Genomic DNA, 21430 nt, shown 5'->3' on the forward strand with positions numbered 1-21430 from the left:
GGGAGGTGGGAGCATGCCCGTAGCCAGCTATGAGGTCACCGAGGTCCAGACCTCGGTAAATTTTTCATGTTCAGAAATAAAATTTGTTCTCTGAATGACAAGATGAATTGCTACTTAAAACTCCTCATATCAGTGTCTGCATGTTTAGACAGTTTGCAAGAATGTTTAGCGTCCGTGGTATGAAAATGATTGCTGCCAGACGCTGGCAGAGTGAAGGAGGCTTGAGAGAGTTGTGAGTGAGGGCAAAGAACTTATATTGGGCTTCTATACTCTTTGGTGAGGGTGCGGGCAGATCCAGCTATTATAAGTGATTAAGCGTCTTTGGACTCGTCTTTTTTTAATTTGACTTAATTTACTTCACTTAATTTGACACTTTAGAAAGGTAACAAAGTGGTAAGTTGTAGTTTAGGTTTAGCGATATATTCATCTTAACTTATTTGCAAAGGATTTGAAATAATGTTTTTAAAAAAAAGTAATGTATTATTTATTTTACGGATTTTATTTGTTTTCATAGCAATATCTGGCAACACTGATCGCCGGCACTTAAACTGACAGTAATTAAAAAAGCCCACGGACAGGTTATTGCTGACAGGATACCACATTCAGTAAGGCAAATGCAAAAAAAAAATATATATATATATATATATTTATAAAACAGTAGCATTTAACAGTAGTAGGCTATGAAATATGCAAACACTAGCCATGACGAAGTCTATTTTATTTCTTTCAGTATAGTAGTTAAATTTTCACAGTCATGCTAAAAACATTCATAAGAGCGCTAGACAAAGTTATTATATAGCAATGGTTATTCATGAAAACTATAAAAGTAATATGTATTGATGCATGAATAATAAACAACTGATAAAATTATCCACCCCTAACCTATAGTAAAATATAAAACATTTTGATGCAATAAATATAGTATAATTTTGGTACAATGTTCCCTCCAAAACAGATAAAACATCTTTCACAAACATCTACATGTCTGTATCTAAAGTGTTAGTGTATATAATGAGTTGTATTTGTAGGGGTTATTATTGCACAATTCTTAACCCCACCCCAGACCTCACTAATTTTCAAACCCTGGCTACGGCCATGGGTGGGAGGGGCCATTATTGATTTCCAGTGTGGGCATGCTGATGCATTATCAAACAAACCACACAAAGGACTTTTTGCTTGTAGAGCCTGATGGCAATTTTTGAGCAATGTGTGTTTTTATTCTGCTTCATATTTAGTGGTGGTGCAAGACATGGTCTGTATCACTGTAGTGCATGATAGTAGAATCAGTCAGAATAAAGCACAGAGAATTAGGATTGCTTAATGTAAAAATGAATAGTATGTTAAAATTTATAAATAAACTAGAGAGGGGGAGAGAGAGAGAGAGAGATGTATACTTATAAAATAATGTAATATTATGTTTATTTTATAATAGTATGTATAATATATATGTAACCTGTGCTTGAAAGTATGATATAGAAGAATCAGTCATGACAAAACATTTACTTAATGTAAAAATTATAAGTAAATTAAATGTATATATTATTTATAAATGTAATATTAGATTATCTTATATAGACTTATATGCAATACATACATACACATACACACACACACACACACACACACACACACACACACACACACACATATACTGTATATCTATATATAAAATATAAATTTTTATATTAAGTGATTTATACATCAAACATACAATGTATTTTTTGACCAGTTGCCACAATATCTACATTTCAAGCCAAGGGTGTGGTCTGCAGGCGGCGAATACTCTTTTCTAATTACAAACCCTCTGATATTTTACAGCAAAAACTCTTGATTAGATCACAGTTTTGCACACATACAGATGCAGTCGTCTGTGTGAGATCTTTTTCACCTGCTCACCAGCCGGCTGACCTGAATTACTTGCTTCAGTGAGCTGTCTATCGTCCTTATCTCACTCTGACTAGACAGCAGGAGAGAAATGCTTACGAGGTCTGGGAACACTCAATATCACAGCACTAAACCTCCATTGCCATCCCCTCAATTTACCGGAAGAAATGGCTTGCTCAGGTAATTACTAATTAAAGCCCCCTTCACCAAAATTCTCACTTCTTCCCTTCCCGGTTTTCTCCATCCTCTGTTTGTGAGGGATTGATAACCTCATCAGGGAGCAAGAAGAAGTTGATCAGATTTTTCCTCTGGGCAGAGAGTGAAGAAAGTAGGTTGATGCTGGAAAGGATAAAAGCAGTTTGAAATCTAGCTGAAAAAACCACAAGCATTCATGGTTTGATAACATCAACAGCGCACTGGCCTTGATAAATGCTGCCTTGTGTGTTAAAAAAAAATCAGATACATTAATGTTCTTCATTTAGCATCTGCCATCACTGATGTTTGTATGATTTAGGTTTGTTTGCCCGTAAGCATTTAATGTTGAAAAAGAAAAATGAATTTGGGGATGAGGACTGATTGTGGTAGGATCAATGTAGCCGTCATAAACCACCATCTGGCCTTGTCTGGCCTTTGGTTTTCTCTGGTCTTGCCGACTCACTCCCAGCACACACACCCTCAGTAGTCAGAGTAAAAATGGATTCCAATAAATAATGTAACACTAAAGGCTGGGTGGTGGGGGATGGTGGAGCTTGTGGTGAACATTGTCTTGTAGGAAACCAGAGTTTGTGAAGACACGTCTGCTGGTTTTTCCTTAGAAAGCTCAAATGAAAACAAAGACAGAGTGCTGTTGAGACTTGCTTCATTCATTCATTCGTTTGTTCGTTCGTTGCTTCATTCATTCATGTATTTATTTATTTAATGCTTTTTAAATACTGTTTGGTTTCTGGCACAAACCGATCGTTTCGTGTCTTAGGACATCAATGTGTCGTCACGAGCCGCAGGGTTTAATTTGGATTTGTCTGTGCATGTTTTTTTTACTCTCATAGATTTTGTTACCATTGCCATGCATTATACGACTGATAGACTGCAACGGCTGGAGTTAAAAATCATCATATGTGTTCTACTGAAGAAACAAAGTCACCTACATCTTGGATGCCCTGGGGGTAAGCAGATAAACATCACATTTTCATTTTTGGGTGAACTATCCCTTTAACGATGCAGTTTCAAAAAATCATTCATCATTCATTCAAAACAGTGAGAGAGAATGTGGATCAATACTTTATTTGATGTGTCTCCCTGCAGCATACAAAGAGACGATGAAGGAGCTGTCCCTCGTCTCCCTCATCTGCTCCTGTCTCTACCCAGAGGCACGCAAGAACATCATGGGTGAGTTTGAAGGTAGGAAATGAAAATAAAATACCAGTAATGAGAAGTTGTGTAGAAGGAATTTACAATAATATGCTGTGCTTTATAGTGCTCATTCTGTCTGATCTTCATAATATAACATTTTATTGGCCTGTATGTGTACCAGCAATACTACACATTTATTATCTTAACAGCTAATATCGATCAATAAATGTCTGATAAATGTTCAGAATGGCTTTATAAGTTATACGAGCTCATTTCATGAGCTGAAGGCAGTTGGTGCATTTTATTGCATGGATCTGGATGCTCAAACTCCACCAATGTGTAGATGAATATTTGCTGCCTGACATACTGCAGTTTCTACACTGCATTTATTTCACTTTATGTCTTGTGTCTTTAGACATGGAGGTTAAGCCCATTAACAAGCGGGCTTCTGGCCAGGCCTTTGAGGTCATCCTGAAGCCACCCTCTCCCACGGCTGACAGCTCCTACAGCATCACTACACCTCCTAAAAAGAGGGACATGTCCCTGGAGGACATCCAGAAGAAGCTGGAGGCAGCAGAGGACAGGAGGAGAGTGAGTTACCCATTCATTTGTATTATATCTGAGTATATAACTTATGTTTGATGTTTGCCCAAAAAAAAGTTTTTACACTTTTATGTAATGTGAATTGATAAACAGTTGATTCCTATGACTCTGCCCCACTCTTCCTCTCCAGTCCCAGGAGGCTCAAGTCCTGAGGGCCCTGGCTGAGAAACGTGAGCATGAGCGGGACGTCCTGCTGAAAGCCATGGAGGAGAACAGCAACTTCAGTAGGATGGCAGAGGAGAAACTCATCATGAAGATGGAGCAGATCAAGGAGAACCGCGACACCCACATTGCAGCAATGCTGGAACGACTGCATGAGAAGGTACATATTAGTCTCTTATGCTGCATTTATTTAATCAAAAATACAGTCAAAACAGTAAGTACAAAACAGGGTGATATTGTAATATATTATTACAATTTAAAATAAACTTATTTCTTTATTCAATGTATTTTAAAATGTAATTTGTTCCTTTGATGCAAAGCTCAATTTTCACCATCATTACTCCAGTCTCCATTGTCACAAGATCCATCAGAAATCATTCTAATATGCAGATTTTTTGCTCAAGAAACATTTCTTATTATCATAAATGTTGAAAACAGTTGTGCTGTTTAATATTTTATGTGAAAACAGTGATACATTTTTTTCAGGATACTTTGATGAATAGAAAGTTCAAAAGAACAGCATTTATTTCGATTTAGCATTTAGGCTTAGTAATGTGAATTAAAAAAAACACAAATATTACAATTAAATGCATAATTTATCCCACACTATTTTTATGTTACCAACATGTACAATACCACCGATTTTAAAAACTTCTTGAGAAACTGGCATGCTGTAACCGTGAAAAGTTATCTGACATTGTGATTTTTACAAGATAGAAGATAAAACAAGCAAAGAAAAAAAAAATCATGGCATAATTTTCTTCATCCAATCAATCAATAAATGAATAAAGTAAATAAATAAAAATCTACTCTGATTTTCTGTCACAAGAGGGCGCTACAGTTCAATAAAAACATTGCATTGTAAAGGACACTAGTGCTACCAAAAGCATTTTAAAACAGTATATCATCTTTAAACTATAAACTGTAATGTTTATGTTAATTTGGTGTATTATTTCTCTATTTGCTTTTAGGAGAAGCACGCTCAGGAGGTGCGCAGAAACAAAGAGCTGAGGGAAGAGTTAACAGCATGAGCACATCTCTCTAGACCCACTGTCCCATCACCTCACAACACTCCCATCCCCTTACCTGCGACCTCCCGTCCTCAGAGAGACCCCCTCTCACCCCGACACCTCTGCACCATGTAGAAAAGAGCCTCTGGCACCCCTGCCCTGCCCCGCCCAGACGAAGGGAATCGACCCTGCCCCCCTCACCAGCAGCAAATGTTTTTGATCAAGTTGAAACCAGTCAAAGTGGGTGTGGTTTTTTGTAAATATTTCCTATTTGTTTTATATGAGATAATTAAAAGTATTGCAGTGTGCCATTTTATAAGTTTCTCTCTGAATCTTTCTCTTTTAGTGGATGTACTTGTTTCCTCTCTCTCTCTCTCTCGCTCTCTCTCTCTATCAGATCTGCTACAGTTTCTCTTGTACGAGGCTTTAGTGTTTGTGAGTTTGCTGGCTAGCAATATCTTCTCTAAACCCAACAATCATTTTAGTGTCTCTATGTCCATGTGGAGAGAGTAAAAGCCGTCACAGTACGGTACACACAGCTTTAACCGGTCACTATCATTGCATTTACAACAATCTTTAGCTCTTTCTTCATACATTCATCTGGTATATAGTCACAACACACAGACACACACACTTATATGAACCCAGTCAGAATGATTTCAGTAAAAAAATGACACGTTGCTTAAGAGGAGCTGTGGTTTGAGCCACACCGAAGTCATGTGACGTCTCTCGACCCGTGTTTAACCATAGTCTGGGTTGCATTGTTGCTGACGCGTAGCATCAAGTTAACCTTAAATTCCTGAGAATCGCTTTAAGTTCTCAATTCTGATTCTTCAAAGATTTAGGGGATTTCAGAGGGGGATTTCAGGTGATAAAAATGGATGCCGTGTGTAAATGTGTGTGTGTCAAGAGCAGTGTGGTTGGATGGTGTTACCATGTGCCATGTGCAAAGTGGCTTTAATGTCACAAACCTGCCCACCCTCATCTTTCTCTTCCAGCTGTGTGTTTTATTCCCTTCACACATGTAACTTTGAGAGCATAAGCTGTGGTAAATAAAGGCTTGGGGTTCTTGAAATGAGAGTATCTGTCTTTGGCTCCATTTTTATTTCATATAACATACATTAACATAAACACATAATTCCACTTCAAGTTTAACAGCTATGCTGTAGGCCAGTGGTTTTCAAACCTCTCCATGAAGTACCCCCAGCACTGCACATTTTGTATGTCTCCCTATATCTGACACACCCACTTCAGGTCTTGCAGTCTCCACTAATGAGCTGATGAGTTGAATCAGGTGTGATAGATGAGGGAGACATACAAAATGTGCAGGGCTGGGGGTACTTCATGGAGAGGTTTGAGAACCACTGCTGTAGGCCACAAAAAGCGAATAAACATAACCATGTGTGAAACTACCTGAAGTGTAATACCCTAGTTTACCAACAGATGGCAACACATGACTTTGCAAGAAAACGTCTCAGGTTACTTATGTAACCATGGTTCCCTGAGTAGGGAACGAGACACTGCGTCCTCTAGGGGTCGCTATGGGGGGGACGCTTAGTACTAAGTTAGTATTCAATTTCAAACATGGCCTTAGTTATTGATAGATAGTACAGTAGTTTAGTAGTTGTTGTGCAGAATTACTGCATATGCACAGCATATACAGCCTTTTATGTTATTTTAGTTTTTTTAAATATATGAAACAGATATGAAAATATATGCATATACATACATTGTCTTTGCTTGACCTAATTATGTGACAATACCTGTGTTTAATTCAGTGAGTGGCATCCAGCCATCATCTTGGACATACTTAATTTTGCAATCAGTTTTGTGTAAAAGCTTCAAACAAATAATGAGTCATGAGAAAATTTGTGAATTATTTCTGGACCATTCATGTTGAATTTTGGAATATAGTAGTACCTAGCACTGTATGCTGTGTTGCATACTGCACATTTTGACAAATGTAGTAGGTCATCCACTATTTTATGCATGCAGACAATTTGCATACTGCATAAATAGTATAGGTAGTATGCTATTCCAAACCTAGCCATTACTGCTACATTATCTCCTTAATATTTCAGGTTAAGGAAATCCAACCATCACCTCTGGGGGGGAATGAATGGAAAAACGTGCGATAAAAACCTCTAAAATAGATTTAACAGTAGCTAGAGAAATAAAGAGTTGTGTTGGCAGAGTGCTGTTTGTAGGTGGGAATCTGTTTTACGGCTTTGGCTGGCAGTCACAGTACCCGTGGTGGCGTGGGAGTGCACCACACCAGGAGCTCAGTGAGATGCTGTGATTGCTTTGGGACAAAGCTGCACTGTGCGGCCCTCTCCTCCCACTTTTCCATCTCTCTCATTCCTTCTCTTCTCTCTCTATACCTCTCTCTTTCCTCCCTGTGCAGTCCAGGCCAGCCAGGCTGCCATTGTCCAGGATATCCCTTGGCTGTTAATGGCTTCCTGGATACATAGAGAGGCCACAGAGAGGCCCCTGGGTCATGTTTGATATCAGTTTAAAACGCACGCATACAGGCACTGGTTCAAGCCCTATAGAAATGTGCAGTGCCTCATCTCGCTGGCATGAAAGGAACTATTCATCCCCAAAGCATTAAATCACATGTAAGGCTTATTTGTGTATATCCACCTGTGAAGAGCGAGGGTGACTGGAACATTTCCAACACGCCAACAATTCCGAACGATAAAATCATGAATGTAGTTTTCTTTGACTGTTTACATATAAAGTTCTCAGGCTGTGAGGTTTGCCCTAACAACATACTGATTTAGATGTCTGTCATTTTGTAACAAAAAATGTGTAATCATTTTGATTGGGAACGCACCAGTTTTAAATTTCTGGCTTATGCCAATAAGATGCTAATAATTGTTATGCAATGGCCAATAATTAAAAATGGCCAAACGTTAAAATTATATTATAATTAATTAAACATTATATTATAATTAATTGTAAAATTAAATCTTTTTTATCTAAATGAATTTCAAATTAATAAAACATTAAACGCAATAAACTAAAACCAATCATTTAAAATGAATTGAATTTATGCATCACAACATTATAATGTACAGTATAAAAAATAGATATTCATTTTGAGACTTATCAAAAATGCATCTATTTAAAATTTCTGGGTGATGCAAATAAGCTGATAATTATTTTTATGTAATGGCCAATAATTAAAAATAAACGAATAATATTAAAATTGCGCTATAATTATATTCATTATAAAATTAAATACATTTTTTATCTAAATAAATGTCAAACAAGTAAAAAATAAAACACAAAAAAACTAAAACCAATAATTTTAGATACTGCATTTGATTTTATGCATCACGACAGTAAAATGTACAGTATGAAAAATAGATATTCATTTTGAGATTTGTCAAAAATGCAGCAATTTTAAATAAAAACATTTTAAATGCATTTTAAATGCTGCATTTATGAATATTAAATGCTGAACTACATCTATGCATCAAAAATTGTAATGAACAGTATGAAAATTTGTTTTTCTTTTCATTAGTTGTTTAAAAATTACATTTAACATTTTTATTAATTGTAAAAGATCTCTAATATTGACTGATAAGTGCTATGGTACCACTATATTCGCATTTGTTTGAATGTATCAATGACAATGTCAAAAAATAAAAACAGGACATGAACACACAAGTCCAGGGTTATTAGCTACACTTATCATTTTATTACAGGAAAATCACACAGGTTAGTGAGGGACAGGCACAGTACCACACCATCTCTTCCAGTACTATCTATTCCCCTAGTCTCATCTGATCAAATTCCCTATTACCACAAAACGATCTGGTTTTCCAAAACACTCCTCAAGTACAGTTAACTAAAAGAGAGAGAGAGAGAGAGAGAGATGATTTGTTGCATGAAGGGGGAACATATGCATGTGAGCAAACAACTCTACTACGAACAAACCCAAGAGTGCCTTTGCTACAATTCAATTAGTGCAGTTTTGAGAGATTGTCTATCTAGATTGTCTCTGTAAAGGTTTAACAGTGGTCTGTCCCTGCAAACAACAAATTCATTACATTTTAAACAAATAAACACACACCGCAGGTCACTGACCAAAATGACTTAAAATCTTTATAAAAATAAAGTACTCATCATGTTCAGCTGACTAATACAGATTCAGTTGCATAGGTTTCATATACATTTGCAGAGGGAAAACTGCAAAAATCAATGTCAACTTCATTGCATAGTATTTCAATTTCATGGAAACGCTGAACAGATTTCCTCAAAAAATAAGTCTGATTTCATTCTCTTACAAATCCTGCCTTTTATTCTGAAGGAGATGATTTAGGATGCAAATATATGTTTCATGTGATCAAAGCACTCCTTTACCATCTTTAACATAATTAAAGGGATAGTTCACCTCAAAAAAAAAATAAAATAAATAAAATTCTGTCATCATTTGCTTTACCTGAAGGGGTGAACTGTCCCTTTAAATGGACATCTGGTTTGAGTTTAACTCCATTAACACCCATTCAGTGATGCATCTCATCTGCTTTTGCTCCAAATTACCTCTCTCTCTCTCTCTATTAGCATACCTTGCTCCACTGAGGGAAAAAAATAACTAGATTTGCTCAAAAATGATGTGCGAGAACCCGACCATCTCCAGAACTCATCTCTCCTCAGACCGAGACAGGACAGTTTTAAAAGACAGGGTAATTGGAATAAGTACACCGGATCTGTATTCACTTTTTCCCTTTGTACAAGTCTGCGGTCTTCTGTCCATCTCTTCAAGTCAGATGTTACAGAAAATAAGTAATTTCTAACTGACTGTCTGTCCACAGCGTTCATGTTTTTGTGTTCAGAAGGCCCCTATTTCAATGCTCCAAGGCCTGTAGGGCTTCCCCAGGCTGCTGGAGGGAGTTGCGTGGCCCAGCGAGCTCGGGGACAGCAGAGGAAATGCGCTCAGCGGGATGGGAAACGCCGACAGGCTCGAAAGTGACGTCAGGAGGGGTGGCGAAAGCTTGGATGTAGTAGGTGGTGTGAGACCAGGGTGCAGGGAGGTACTGGGCAGCACCCGCAGCGGTCCTGTCTGTCCTGCCTCAGTAATCACCGTGCCAGTCAGCCTGCTGGGGGCATGCGGCTCTGTGGAGGAGGCGGATGGAGATGAGGAGGAGGGCGATGAAGAACTGGAGGATGGAGGGCTGCTGGTGCTGCGCGGCTGCTGCAGGAGGAGATGGTGAGCCAGGTGTCCGGGCGGCGTCCCAAACGCAGAGCCCCACGCCAAGTGGCCCAAACTCGAATGAGCTTCTCTCTGGGAGGCGTAGCTGTTCAGGTGCGAAACCAGGCGGATGCGGAGGGGGTCGGTGTTGTCCAGGCCCTCGATGATACTGAGGTAACGTACCATCTCCGCCAGACATTCGCGGAAACCCAACCCACGGTAATCCATGGCCAGCGCATGAGCATCAAAGTAACCTGTGTGAGAGAGAACGAGAGCTGTTGAGCGACTTGATCTGAAAATGATTACAGTTTATGACAGGAAACACTGCAGTTCACACTGGGAGTGGCTGAGAGTGAAACTGAAATGATGCTAGATAAACAACTGAGATTAAAAGACACTTTACACATCTAGTTCGTCCTGTTTCGGTCGTGCAGGGGTTAGTAATTATTTTCACTGTGTGCATTTCCTTGAGCAGATTCCAAAACATTGGATGATCTCATAATGCAAGGTTGCAACCTAGGTTAAACCTAGCAAGATTTTAAATCTGATTTTTTTTGGTCATTAGAGTCATTAGAAAATATTATAATGCATAAAAGACCATCAGTTAATGTACGTTAAAGTAGTGAAATTTTTTTGTTTATTAATCAAAATCAGTGTGTTTTCTTTCAAATAAGTGCTAGTTAAAAACTTACCTTTTCCTCCAGCTGCATGAAGCATCTTTAAATGGTCTACGGTCATCTGTAAAATTTCTGCTTTTTCTAGTTTAGCAGAGCCCTGAGAACAAGAACACATGTGTTGAGTTATGAGGGAAGACTAGATATGTATGCTGTGTGGCTCTATGATGAATAAGAATACTTGTGATGATAAAGAGTTTTTTTATTTTATCCATTTTTAATCCATTTTAAAACCCACATGCCAAGTTCTTGTTTTGGTTTCACACATTTTTGGAAAACGTTAATACCAAACATTTTATAACTCAAATTGTCAAGTGGTCCCAATCAATTATACAGTACTCAAATGTTTTCTTTGCACCTTGAATATACATGTACAAAATTTATATCATTACATTTTGAGGAGTTGACAACCCAAGAGGGTTGCAAGGAGTCCTCTTTGTTTTATGCTTTTCTTGTCACATGACAACAAAATGGTTTCCTGCATGTAGGTTATGCCACATTGAGTTTTATTTAAACCGTTTTTTTTATATTAATAATAATTATAATTATAATAATAATAATTTTAAACAAAATTGCTTCACTATTTTTTAAATGAAATAATACAGGATTGAGGCAAACTAATGCCAGCATTTCCTTTTCCAAGAAGTTCAGCCAGTAATGAGACTTTAAAATAAATAAATAAATAAACTCTAGACATTTGATTGTGAGATGTGAGTCAGGTGCAGTGATTGACACTCACCTGCTTTTCAAACGCGCTGGGCACCAGCCTGCGCAACTCAGACAGACTGTTATTTATCCGGTCCCTGCGGCGCTTCTCAATGATCTGTCCAAGCAGAGTGTGAAATCATTATTAACAGTCATTTAAGAACAGTAAAGTCATTTGTTCAGCATTACAGATGCATTTTTTCCGAGTTTTTCACAGATGAAAAATGCTCTTACCCCTCTGCGACGTTTTCTCGCTTGCACTTGAGAGGTTGTGGCTGGAGACACTGATCCGAGGGGAGAATTCACGCTGCTTTAAAAACAAAATATGCATAAGACAAATACGAACACAGTACATATGATATTCTTTATAAAATATGATATTGACCAACATCTAAACGAAACGATTTTCCAAGTAATATTCCACACAATTCTGTTGTCAGACATGACAGATTTGAAATGATAATCTTAATGTTGTGTGCGATACAAATTCAATGGACGCACATATAATTTTATGGTTATTTTCTTCTCCAGTTTGTTGCAAGTTCAACGTTACATTACTTAAAATAAGCAAAACAAATGACAGCTAACTTACGCATTTTCGTCAGCACTCTCCTTCTCCACTTCGATGTTCTCATCAAGCTCACTGTCTGAGGAGCTAAAGTCGTGATTTCGCTTCATTTTTCGATAATCTTACAGAGCGTATCCTCAGCGTGTGTCAGGTGAGACAGAAGTTCATCCGTATGAACCGACAAGCTTTCCCACGGTATCATTTCAACGCCGCAGCTCGCCAGAAGAGGCGTGGTTAAGAACGTGGACAGCCAATCAACGAACAAGTCTGAGATTGAATGGCATGTCGGTTGTCAACGTCCCCGTTTAGCCCCGCCCCTCTTTTGGAATATGCTTAACAAAGGGCCAATAGGATGTTCGTCCGTGAGTGCGGAGCTCCGCCCCCGGGTTCCGCCGGCGCTTGTGTTGTCTAGCCCAGCTGAAAGGAGTGGATGGCCGGCTGTCAGCACGCGCTAGCCGTGGGAAAGTTTCTTAGCAGAACGCTGATAACCAATCAGGGGCGACGGTCGTCTCCGGCGCTGGAATGAATGGGGCAATTGGTTGGGGCGACGGGCGGTCTGCGAGTGAGCGTGTGAACCTGTAATCTAATACTAACTCATCCGAAGTAGTGCAGTGTGTACGAGGAAGCCACCAAGTCTAAATGTGCTCCATGAAACTCAAACATGTACCTTCTTTGACGGCATTCCCAAAGGTGCACTGCAATTAAAAACCAACCAGTCACTTTAAATGCACCAATAAGTACACAGCAGGGTTTTCCACTTGCAATAAGCACGTAAAAATTAATTTTATATTACTGCATTATTTTAATTTAATAATTACATATACTTATAATAAAGCCTATATATAAATGTAAAAATACAAATAAACAATATAAATTCATAAAATCACAAGAACTCAAAATGTTAATATTCTCTATTCCATCTAAAACTATTAAAACAGAATTTAAAAAAAGTTATACCGTATATATACATATATATACACACACACACACACACATATATATATATATATATACATGTCACACATTTGTATAAAAATACTAATTTATATAAACAATCTAAATTCATAAAAATACACATATTGATAAAACTTAAAATGTAAATAAGCTATATTAGCTTACATCTAAAACATTTCTTACCAATTCTTGTATAAATAGTATTTATAGACCTAATTTTCTATTTTCATTAATATACATTTTTACCTAAAATATTGATAAAAATTTATAAATATTAATTGTATAAAAAAATATAAAATATAAAAATATATAACCACATAATACATAACCTCTGAATTTGAATTATATATCTGGGTCTATGTTCTAACTAATTTCAAATTCAGTTCAAGTCTTCTGTATTTCTGCAACTAACAACAATGTCTTTACCATTAATATTATTCTGTCATTCAAGAACTAGTGAGTGCACACCTGTGAACTAAATTACAAGTTATTAAATAACATTTTTCACACATTTTTCACACCTTTTGACAGAGGCTACAAGAGCTTCAGGAAGAGCTACTGATCAATAGAAGAGAGCTAGTAGACGTTGATGTGTGCTGCTGGCCGATACGCCGCAGCTGGATCCTTATCAGCCAGTGCACAACACGCTTAATTGTCATCGGTTCTGCATACATGAATGAGAGGAAGCTCTTTGGCTGATTTCATGTTGTTATTGCTACCAACTTCGGCTCGACGGCATGGATGAACTTCCTTGTGTTTGCCTCCGACAGGGGTGGTAGCGGTGTGGATGACGGGCCGTTGTGTTTGTAGGCGTATATGTGTTTTTCTATGTGCTTGGGGATGGGGGTGGCTCTTTTGGTCGCTGTAACTCAAGTTCACAGAGGTTTCCCACGCTGTTATTTTCTACTGACATTCGTCTTTGTTCTTGTGTCTCATCACATGTTGTGATTAGTGCTCCCATTTGAAGGTGTGGGCCCACAACACAACAGTATTTCCCCTCACAAAGCATGCCAGAGCCTCTTCTCATTCCAAGCTTGAGGTTTTTGCTCCTCCGAGTGGGTCTCCATGTCACCATGTTTTCATTTCAGACTCTTTATGTCTATGCCAAGAAGCCTAGTCTACCCACAAGGAGGGCAGACGATGGTTTAACAAGGACACGCTGCTTTTTAGGAGTTATGTCTTGGTCTATTTGGATCTCATTTATCAGCATCAGTGTTTCTATTGCATCACGAGGAGCAAAACAGCTTGTTTTAAAATGCACTGTGTTTGAGAAAAGAGGGCAACAGGTTTCTGATTGCATCCCTGCAGACTGTCTGGCCACCGCTGCCTCACGCTGCGCCATGGCGTCATGTGCTTTGCACAGACAGATGTTCAGGTCCCTGAAACAATGTGTTAAACAATCCTGTCCTCCTCAGGAGGAGCTGCAGGGGAACATGTTATTGTTTATAAATAGCTATGCATTGAATCCACACAGAAGAGGAAGAGTGGCTTTGTTTCTCTCACTGAGAGAGGAAGTGGAGCTTAATTCTCTGAGATACATGTGACACCTTGCATTGTGCCATTCGGGCATGTTTGTGGGAGTGTATGTACACACATATAGACAATTATACTCTCATCCGAGTGGCAAAGATGCTTTTAAAGTCACCCAACTTTAGTCCACGAGCACTGCGAGAGCTTTCCTCTTCCATTTCCAGAAAAATGACACATCAATGTGTTGCTTTCTGTGTGTTTTTACGGAGAAGGAAGTGTTGTAATGATGATCTGTCGGATGTCGCCTCCCATATTTTTGTCCTTTTCTCCAATGGCCTTGCATTATTTCAGCTACACCCTGTGACAGTCGACGTCTGTGTATTCAAAGCTTTATGCGGTTTCTCCCTTATTGTCTTCCCTAAGAATTGGAACAAGAATGCTTTGACGCTATTGTCAGCTTAAGGCTGGAATACATGACTTTTGACTCAGTCTTGTGGAGTCAAAGGTAGTTGACGAAAGTCGGAGTCGACAGATTTCACAGAACATCTTGTAGTGTATGATGGAACCAGCTTCAGACTGAATCCGTCCAGTCGGAGGATGTCAGACATGTTTGGTATTTTGGGCAATTTTAGAACACTTATTGTTATTTGTCATGCATCTCCTTGCAACAAGGCGCATGTTTCTGCATGTGTTTGTTGTATTTGAAACAACTTGAAAGTCTGTCGTTTTTTAATGTTGTCCAGTTTTTCGGCAAGTGTATGATTTCTAGTCTTTTAAAAAATCTGTTCAGATTTCAAAAGTCTTGTAGTGTTTTCCAGCATTTAGCTATTTTTCTAGGCAGAGATTTTGAGTTTTTAACAGCTGTTAAATCCTGATGGGCTGGTTATTATAAAACTACGTCATTTTTAGGTGTGCAATGAAATACTTTTGATGGATTCTTTGGTCGTTAATATGAGGTTGATATTGGCTCACACACATAAGGCGCAGTTGCTCGTAATTAGGTGTTTTAAGTCGAAGAGTGACTCGAGGTGGGTGGTCATCAACATGAACACATCAGCCGCAGGACTGTGGGTCTCTGAACTCTCCTGCTTTCATCTTCTCCTGTCTGCATAGTTAGTGGTGTGTGTGGGGTGAGTGTGTGTCTGTAAGTAAGAAATAGCAAAGCTTTGACAGATTGCAAAATGCACCAAAGAAAGTTTTAAATACCGTTCAAAGATTTGGGATCAGTAAGTTTTTTAATACCTTTATTCAGCAAAGATGCATTAAATGGATCAAAAGTGACAGTAAAGACATTTATAACATTACAAAGATTTGTATTTCAAATAAATGCTGTTCTTCTGAGAAAACAATACTAGTAATTAGTAAAGATTCTCTTAGAGATTCTGAAGTGATCTCAACAATATCTCAAACTGTGCTCAAGAAACAAAAGTCAATATGACTTCAAGATTTCAATTTGAACTCCAAATTTTCTCCTCATTTTCCAACACCACATAATATGCTGTGTGCTGTTCATATTAATTTTATAACTCTACACTCCTACTGTTTGTGGATTTTTAGGAGAAACACCTGAGACAAAGTTCATGCTTAAACTTCAGCATTACTATGTGGATACATGAGACAGAAAATCTTGGGAAACACTAGTTTAGATGTCAGGTCCCAACAGACATATTCAAACATATGTATCCGGGCTGGCAGACACACACACACAGCCACAGTACTTCTCACTTATGTAGTTTCTAATTTGAAAATGTTAGCAGTGATCAAAACATGCGAGTAGTTGACCTTGAAATGGCAGCACATTGGCTTTTGTGCGGGCAGCCTGGGAGAGCGCCACACCGTGACCTGTGTAATGCAGCGGGTCAGAGTGCAAGCTGGTTGACAGCAGTTTGAGCTGAGATCTCTAGGGCCTGCCTGAGCTGTGAAATCAATCTCTCAGGGCCAGCACCAGGGCAGAAGACGCAACCAGAAAAAGCCCCATGCAGGGCACCAGCCCACCACCCGTCTCTGTCTGTCTGGAACTACAGAGGGAGTGAAACCTGACAGGGGAAAGTATGACGGGGAAGAGTAATCGCAGACAGGACAGACAAAAGTGAAGCTAAGAGAAGAAATAGGTGGATGAGACTATAGTATGTAGTATGAATGAAGAAATACAGGTGGACTTACTCATATTTTACCATATTTCACATAACAAAAACAAAAGAAATAGGAAATTATATTTCGCTTAAACAAGCCTGATTTTAGGGCCATTGTTTTCCAATTAAGCACATTCTTATAAAACAACATTCTGATAACCATAATGCACAAACAAAAAACAGTTTCAATATGGTAAACTGAAGAAAAAAAAAATAATAATGCATGAAATAATGCTACAATGCAAAACATTATTATTTATATAAAATATATATTTTCAAATTAAAAAAGTAAAAGTATATACTATTCAGCTTTCTTGAATACTTAGTTGTATTTGGTCAACTGCAGCATTCATGTATATTTGATTGTTATCTTTGGTAACTGATCTCTCTGACGTTAGTTTAATTTTGTATCACTCTACAGTCCCTTTCATCTCACATAAAATAATAATAATCAATATTTAATGTCATTTTATTTAGTAAGTAGCTACATAATAAGTGAGATAATGTACAGTCAGCCAGTCACTATGGCCAAACAAATGTCTTCTGAATGATACAACACCCTTTACCCTTCATATTTATTGTATTGCCTTTAATTTATTTTATTTGTAAAATGATATAGTAAAATTACTGTATAACAGTAGATTCAAATGAAATAATGGTAAAAAACAGACAGACGGTTAAAAAAAAAATTGTAAAATCAAATGTAAAACATCCAGACATGTAGCAATAATGAGTAAATAATCTGATAAAAATACATTAAAAATTGGAATAGGAAATTGGCTCTTTTTTTTTGTGATAAAAACATTTTTATCTTTTGATTTTGGGGTAAAGTTTGACCAGTTTTTGTTAGATTCACCCATACAGACCCTATTTTCTGGCTCTCCGTTGGACAGGTGCTGTCAATGCAGCCTATGCTTTCTCCAGATTCCTTTAGCACACACACACACACACACACACACACACAGACACACACACACACACACACACAGTCTGCTTATTTAACAGTGCAAGTGTTTAACCTGATGTGTTTCAGTCTTGTAGAGCTGTATGATCACTGACAGCAGCTGCGGGGTCACAGTTGCCTCATAAATGTCACGGGACTGTCAGTGGTCACAGACTAAGTGCTTGACATCTTAAAGCTCTGAGATTTACTCTATACTTCAGTTTCCATGCAGAGACTACAAGTAATGGGATCTCACTCTCCTGATTGTGGTTTTATTGCAGTATAGACAAGTTTAATCTGTCAGTTTGCAATACTATACATTTCACTTGGCCGTTATAAATGGCACAAACCAGGTTACTTTCTCAACTAACACTACAGAGTGCTGTTTCAGTGTAAGACATAGTTTGTGAAAGTGAGAAACCTTGACCTAACTTTACCTTTTGCTAAAAACTCACACTCCTTTGTTAGGTTAATCGGGAGTATGTGAGGAGTTTTGAGTGATGTGTGAGCCTATAGAGGTTGTGAAGGTAAGATTTAGATAGTCTGATTAGTGTTTATGCAGTCATTAATGTGACAAGCTGCTCCACTGCCACTGCTCAGTTCTGACAGTCTGTTTTCTAAAGGTCCCACACTGCCTCAGTAACACAAACACTGGGGTTTCACTCTCACCGCTCCCACCAGACCCTGAAACCTCGGCTCAAAATTTCCTGTAATATTGAGTGTGCAAGATGAAACATTGGGCACTGTCTGCCCTTGTTATGACTGAAAGTGGAGTTGTGGGAACTCTGGAAATGTGCTATTTTTACATCACATCAAGTTTTCACATGACTCCGGGTGCAGATATATGTCACAGGCTGAAATGTTTGACTTTAATGGGTTCGTTCATCCAAAAATGGTCATTTTGTCATTATGTATTCACCCTCATGGTGCACTAAACCTGTTTGACTTTCTTTTGTTCTTTGGAAAAGGGGAAGACGTTCTTCAGGAGAATGTTCATGCTGCCGTTCCATACATACAATGAATATTAAGCTCCGAACACTGCAAAAAAGCACCATAAAAGTATACTGAAGACCTTATGACTCATTCAAGTGTTGTGAAGCCATATGATAACGGTGTTCGAGAAACAGACCAAAATTCATTGTAAATTGTGCGTGAAGCGCAAAGTCTGACGTCAGTGATGGCAAGTGCCTTTGGTTATTGGGTGTCTCATAATCAATTGTGGCACACCTAGTTTGTGGACAAGTGAATCAGGGTTCTGCACTATTCAGAACTGAAAATGTCTTTCATTAAAGAAGTAATTAAAATGAATTAAAATAAAAAATAAATTAACACTAAAAATAATTTAAATGTGCACTGAAATTGTTCAGTACATTGATTATGTACTGACTTCAGATGTTCTTCAAAAATAGAAAAGTACTGAATTTTGGCTTAACAAAGCCTTGTTTTACAGTTTCAAAGTTTAAGTTTAAAAAAAGGTTCAAAAAGGACTTTAAGCTTGAATGTTTATAAATCTTACAGATAGACAGAGAGACAGACAGACAAACAGTCAGACAATAGATGTGTACACACACACACACACACACACACACACACACACACCTATGCAGTATAGTCTGGCCCCTCCCCCTCTGACCCCCCTCTAGTCTGGTATCTGTCAGACAGCTTGTGTGGCTCAGGATGAGATTGGCAGTAGACAGAGCTGCAGTAACTGCTGCTTACCACCAGCCCCGCAGCTGTCTGCACACGGCGAGCCCGTGTGAGACCCCCCCAACAACTGCAAATGTAATCAATGTTAATCAACACATAAAAATAAGTGTACTTCTTTAAAGCACAACAAAAGATTATTAAAAAATAATTATTTAAAAAATACTTCAAAGTAAAACTTTATTACACAATAAAGTGCACTTAAAAGTGTACTTAAGAGTGTTAAACAGTTATGAAAGTGTACTTGCAGATATAATATCAATGAAATAAAAGCCACTTAATCTAATTAAAGAACGTTTGATGTAAGTGGCTTTTATTTCATTATTAATATTATATTATATGTAAGTTCTGTTTTTTTTTTCTTAAATTATACTTTTAAGATATGAAGTATTTTTTTCTGTCACGGCACCCTTTCAAATTTTTCAAAACTTTTTTGGCACCCTATACACAAACACTACTGCACTACAGGCCCCACAGTCTACCCTCTCTTGACTGCTACATGAGGATGAAGCTGATGGTTCAGAAGCATCTTAAAGAGCACGTTAAGTACTTCAGTGTCACAGTAAAAACTAGTCTAACTAATAAAGTTCAAACATTATAATTGACAAGTGAATGGTCAGTAAAATAAGAACAAACACACAAATTACAAGAATAGATAACTACATCAGAACAAAGGTACAAATAAAATAAGGTATCATTCAAGCTAGTATTTTCTAAGTACACAACTGAAGTCAGCACATACTATGAACCTCTTCTGCATCTGTCAACCGCGGTTTGTAGCTACAAGCAGAAGTGCTCTGCTGCCCTAACAGGAAGTGGGCAGCTGGCTTTGTGGTGACCCTTCAGCAAGGCTGAGAAAAAGAACCAAGCATAAGCTGACTGGGTTTAAGTAATTATACTTCACTTTTTTCTCTCCAAGAAATGCAAGCTCACGTAAAAAGGAAAAAGCTAAAATTTTTCTTTCAGAGACGTTATTTTCATGCCATTGTGTGCTTATTTATGAAAGCGGGCTGCTCTGTAATGCCATACGAAAACAGCTTGCACAGTTCCAGCACAATCCCTAACTTTGTTTAAGCTGCACAGTGAGCTGTTTATTTTCTTGAGCTGAGGAAAGGACAAGGAAGCACAATTTCCATGGCGGAGAGAAAACTGTCACTGGAGTGAAGCTGTGTGTTATCATCTGCACCACTCTACCAACAAACTGAACCTTTACAAACGTACTATAGAAGCACAGTACAGTGATGGTATATGATAATGACCATATTCACATGGAATTTACATGCTACTCAAAGGTGCTTTAAAGAAAACAATGGCACAACCGTGTGTAAAATTACTTTACTAAAATACTTTTATTCAGCTGTGATGCATTAAATTGATCAAAAGTGACAGTGAAGACTTTTATAATGTTACAAAATAATTATATTTGAAATAAATGCTGTTCTTCTGAACTTTCTATTCATCACAGAATCCTGAAGGAAAAAAAGTATCTACACAAAAAAATATTAAGCTCATATAAGATTATCATATGACACTGAAGACTGAAATATTGCTGTTTTAATCAACTGCATTTTAAATCAAATTAAATCAAAGACTGATTTAACTGCTTAAAAAGGGGTTTGAAGCAAAAACTATAACTCTATCTTTTACAACAACAGTGTTAAAGCAGTGTGTTTACTTTACAAATACGCATAAACACTTTCAATACAAACTCATTCTCTGCTCTCTCTCTCTCACACACACAAACACATATAGAGACACACACACACACGCTTCCTTTGTCCCATGAGGAGCCAATTCCCAGGCAGTTTTGGGGCGGATTGGTTTCTGTCTCACCCAGCCACACTGCACTAGGTAACGACACATTGTTCTCCAGCTGGGTCCCAACTGGGGAAGGGTTACAGGAAAGAGGGTGGTGAGAGAGGGAGAAGCTGGCCTGGTAAGGACCTGAATGGAGTTTTGTCTAGGCTGTGCGCTGCAGCAATCCGATCTGGTGGGAAAACTTTGAGACGACCACGGAGTCACAAATAGAACAACAGGAACTAGGGACAATCACAGACTGCCCATAAAAGAG

At 38.0% G+C, this 21430-nt stretch overlaps 2 protein-coding genes across 6 annotated transcripts in view; one reads left to right on the forward strand and one right to left on the reverse strand.

Moving 5' to 3' along the window:
- LOC107696213 (stathmin-2-like) overlaps positions 1 to 6089 on the forward strand; it is a 14726-nt gene extending 8637 nt beyond the window's left edge. For 3 of the 4 annotated variants that reach the window (XM_016496458.1, XM_016496461.1, XM_016496460.1), the window contains exons 2-5: positions 3187 to 3282; positions 3650 to 3825; positions 3968 to 4159; positions 4971 to 6089. In XM_016496458.1, coding sequence (XP_016351944.1) covers positions 3187 to 3282; positions 3650 to 3825; positions 3968 to 4159; positions 4971 to 5030 — 524 coding nt within the window. In that variant the 3' untranslated portion in view covers positions 5031 to 6089. The remainder of the gene's footprint in view (positions 1 to 3186; positions 3283 to 3649; positions 3826 to 3967; positions 4160 to 4970) is intronic. The other variant, XM_016496459.1, reaches the window with a different exon arrangement.
- A 2603-nt stretch (positions 6090 to 8692) lies between these two features.
- LOC107696214 (hairy/enhancer-of-split related with YRPW motif protein 1-like) lies at positions 8693 to 12342 on the reverse strand. Of its 2 annotated transcripts, none has more exons than XM_016496463.1 (5): positions 12181 to 12342; positions 11823 to 11895; positions 11623 to 11706; positions 10902 to 10983; positions 8693 to 10463 (listed from the first exon to the last, which is right to left on the reverse strand). In XM_016496463.1, exons 1-5 carry the CDS (start codon positions 12264 to 12266, stop codon positions 9850 to 9852), a joined length of 939 nt encoding a protein of 312 aa, XP_016351949.1. In that variant the 5' UTR covers positions 12267 to 12342; the 3' UTR covers positions 8693 to 9849. The 2 variants fall into 2 exon arrangements, with proteins under 2 accessions (XP_016351949.1, XP_016351948.1); XM_016496462.1 differs by having other exon boundaries at positions 11823 to 11898.
- Between the last annotated feature and the right edge of the window lie 9088 nt (positions 12343 to 21430).

Source organism: Sinocyclocheilus anshuiensis, unplaced genomic scaffold, assembly GCF_001515605.1.
Source record: "Sinocyclocheilus anshuiensis isolate Anshui unplaced genomic scaffold, SAMN03320099.WGS_v1.1 scaffold734, whole genome shotgun sequence".
NCBI classification, from domain to species: Eukaryota; Metazoa; Chordata; class Actinopteri; order Cypriniformes; family Cyprinidae; genus Sinocyclocheilus; species Sinocyclocheilus anshuiensis.

What these genes read in the sequence shown, in the direction of transcription:
- LOC107696214 (XM_016496462.1), bottom strand. Translation starts at nt 12,266, where the DNA reads ATGAAGCGAAATCACGACTTTAGCTCCTCAGACAGTGAGCTTGATGAG. An exon ending in GAGAGTGCTGACGAAAATGC is followed by an intron (nt 11,899 to 12,180) that starts GTAAGTTAGCTG and finishes TTGTTTTTAAAG; the next exon opens with CAGCGTGAATTCTCCCCTCG. An exon ending in TCATGCAGCTGGAGGAAAAG is followed by an intron (nt 10,464 to 10,901) that starts GTAAGTTTTTAA and finishes TCTCTCACACAG; the next exon opens with GTTACTTTGATGCTCATGCG.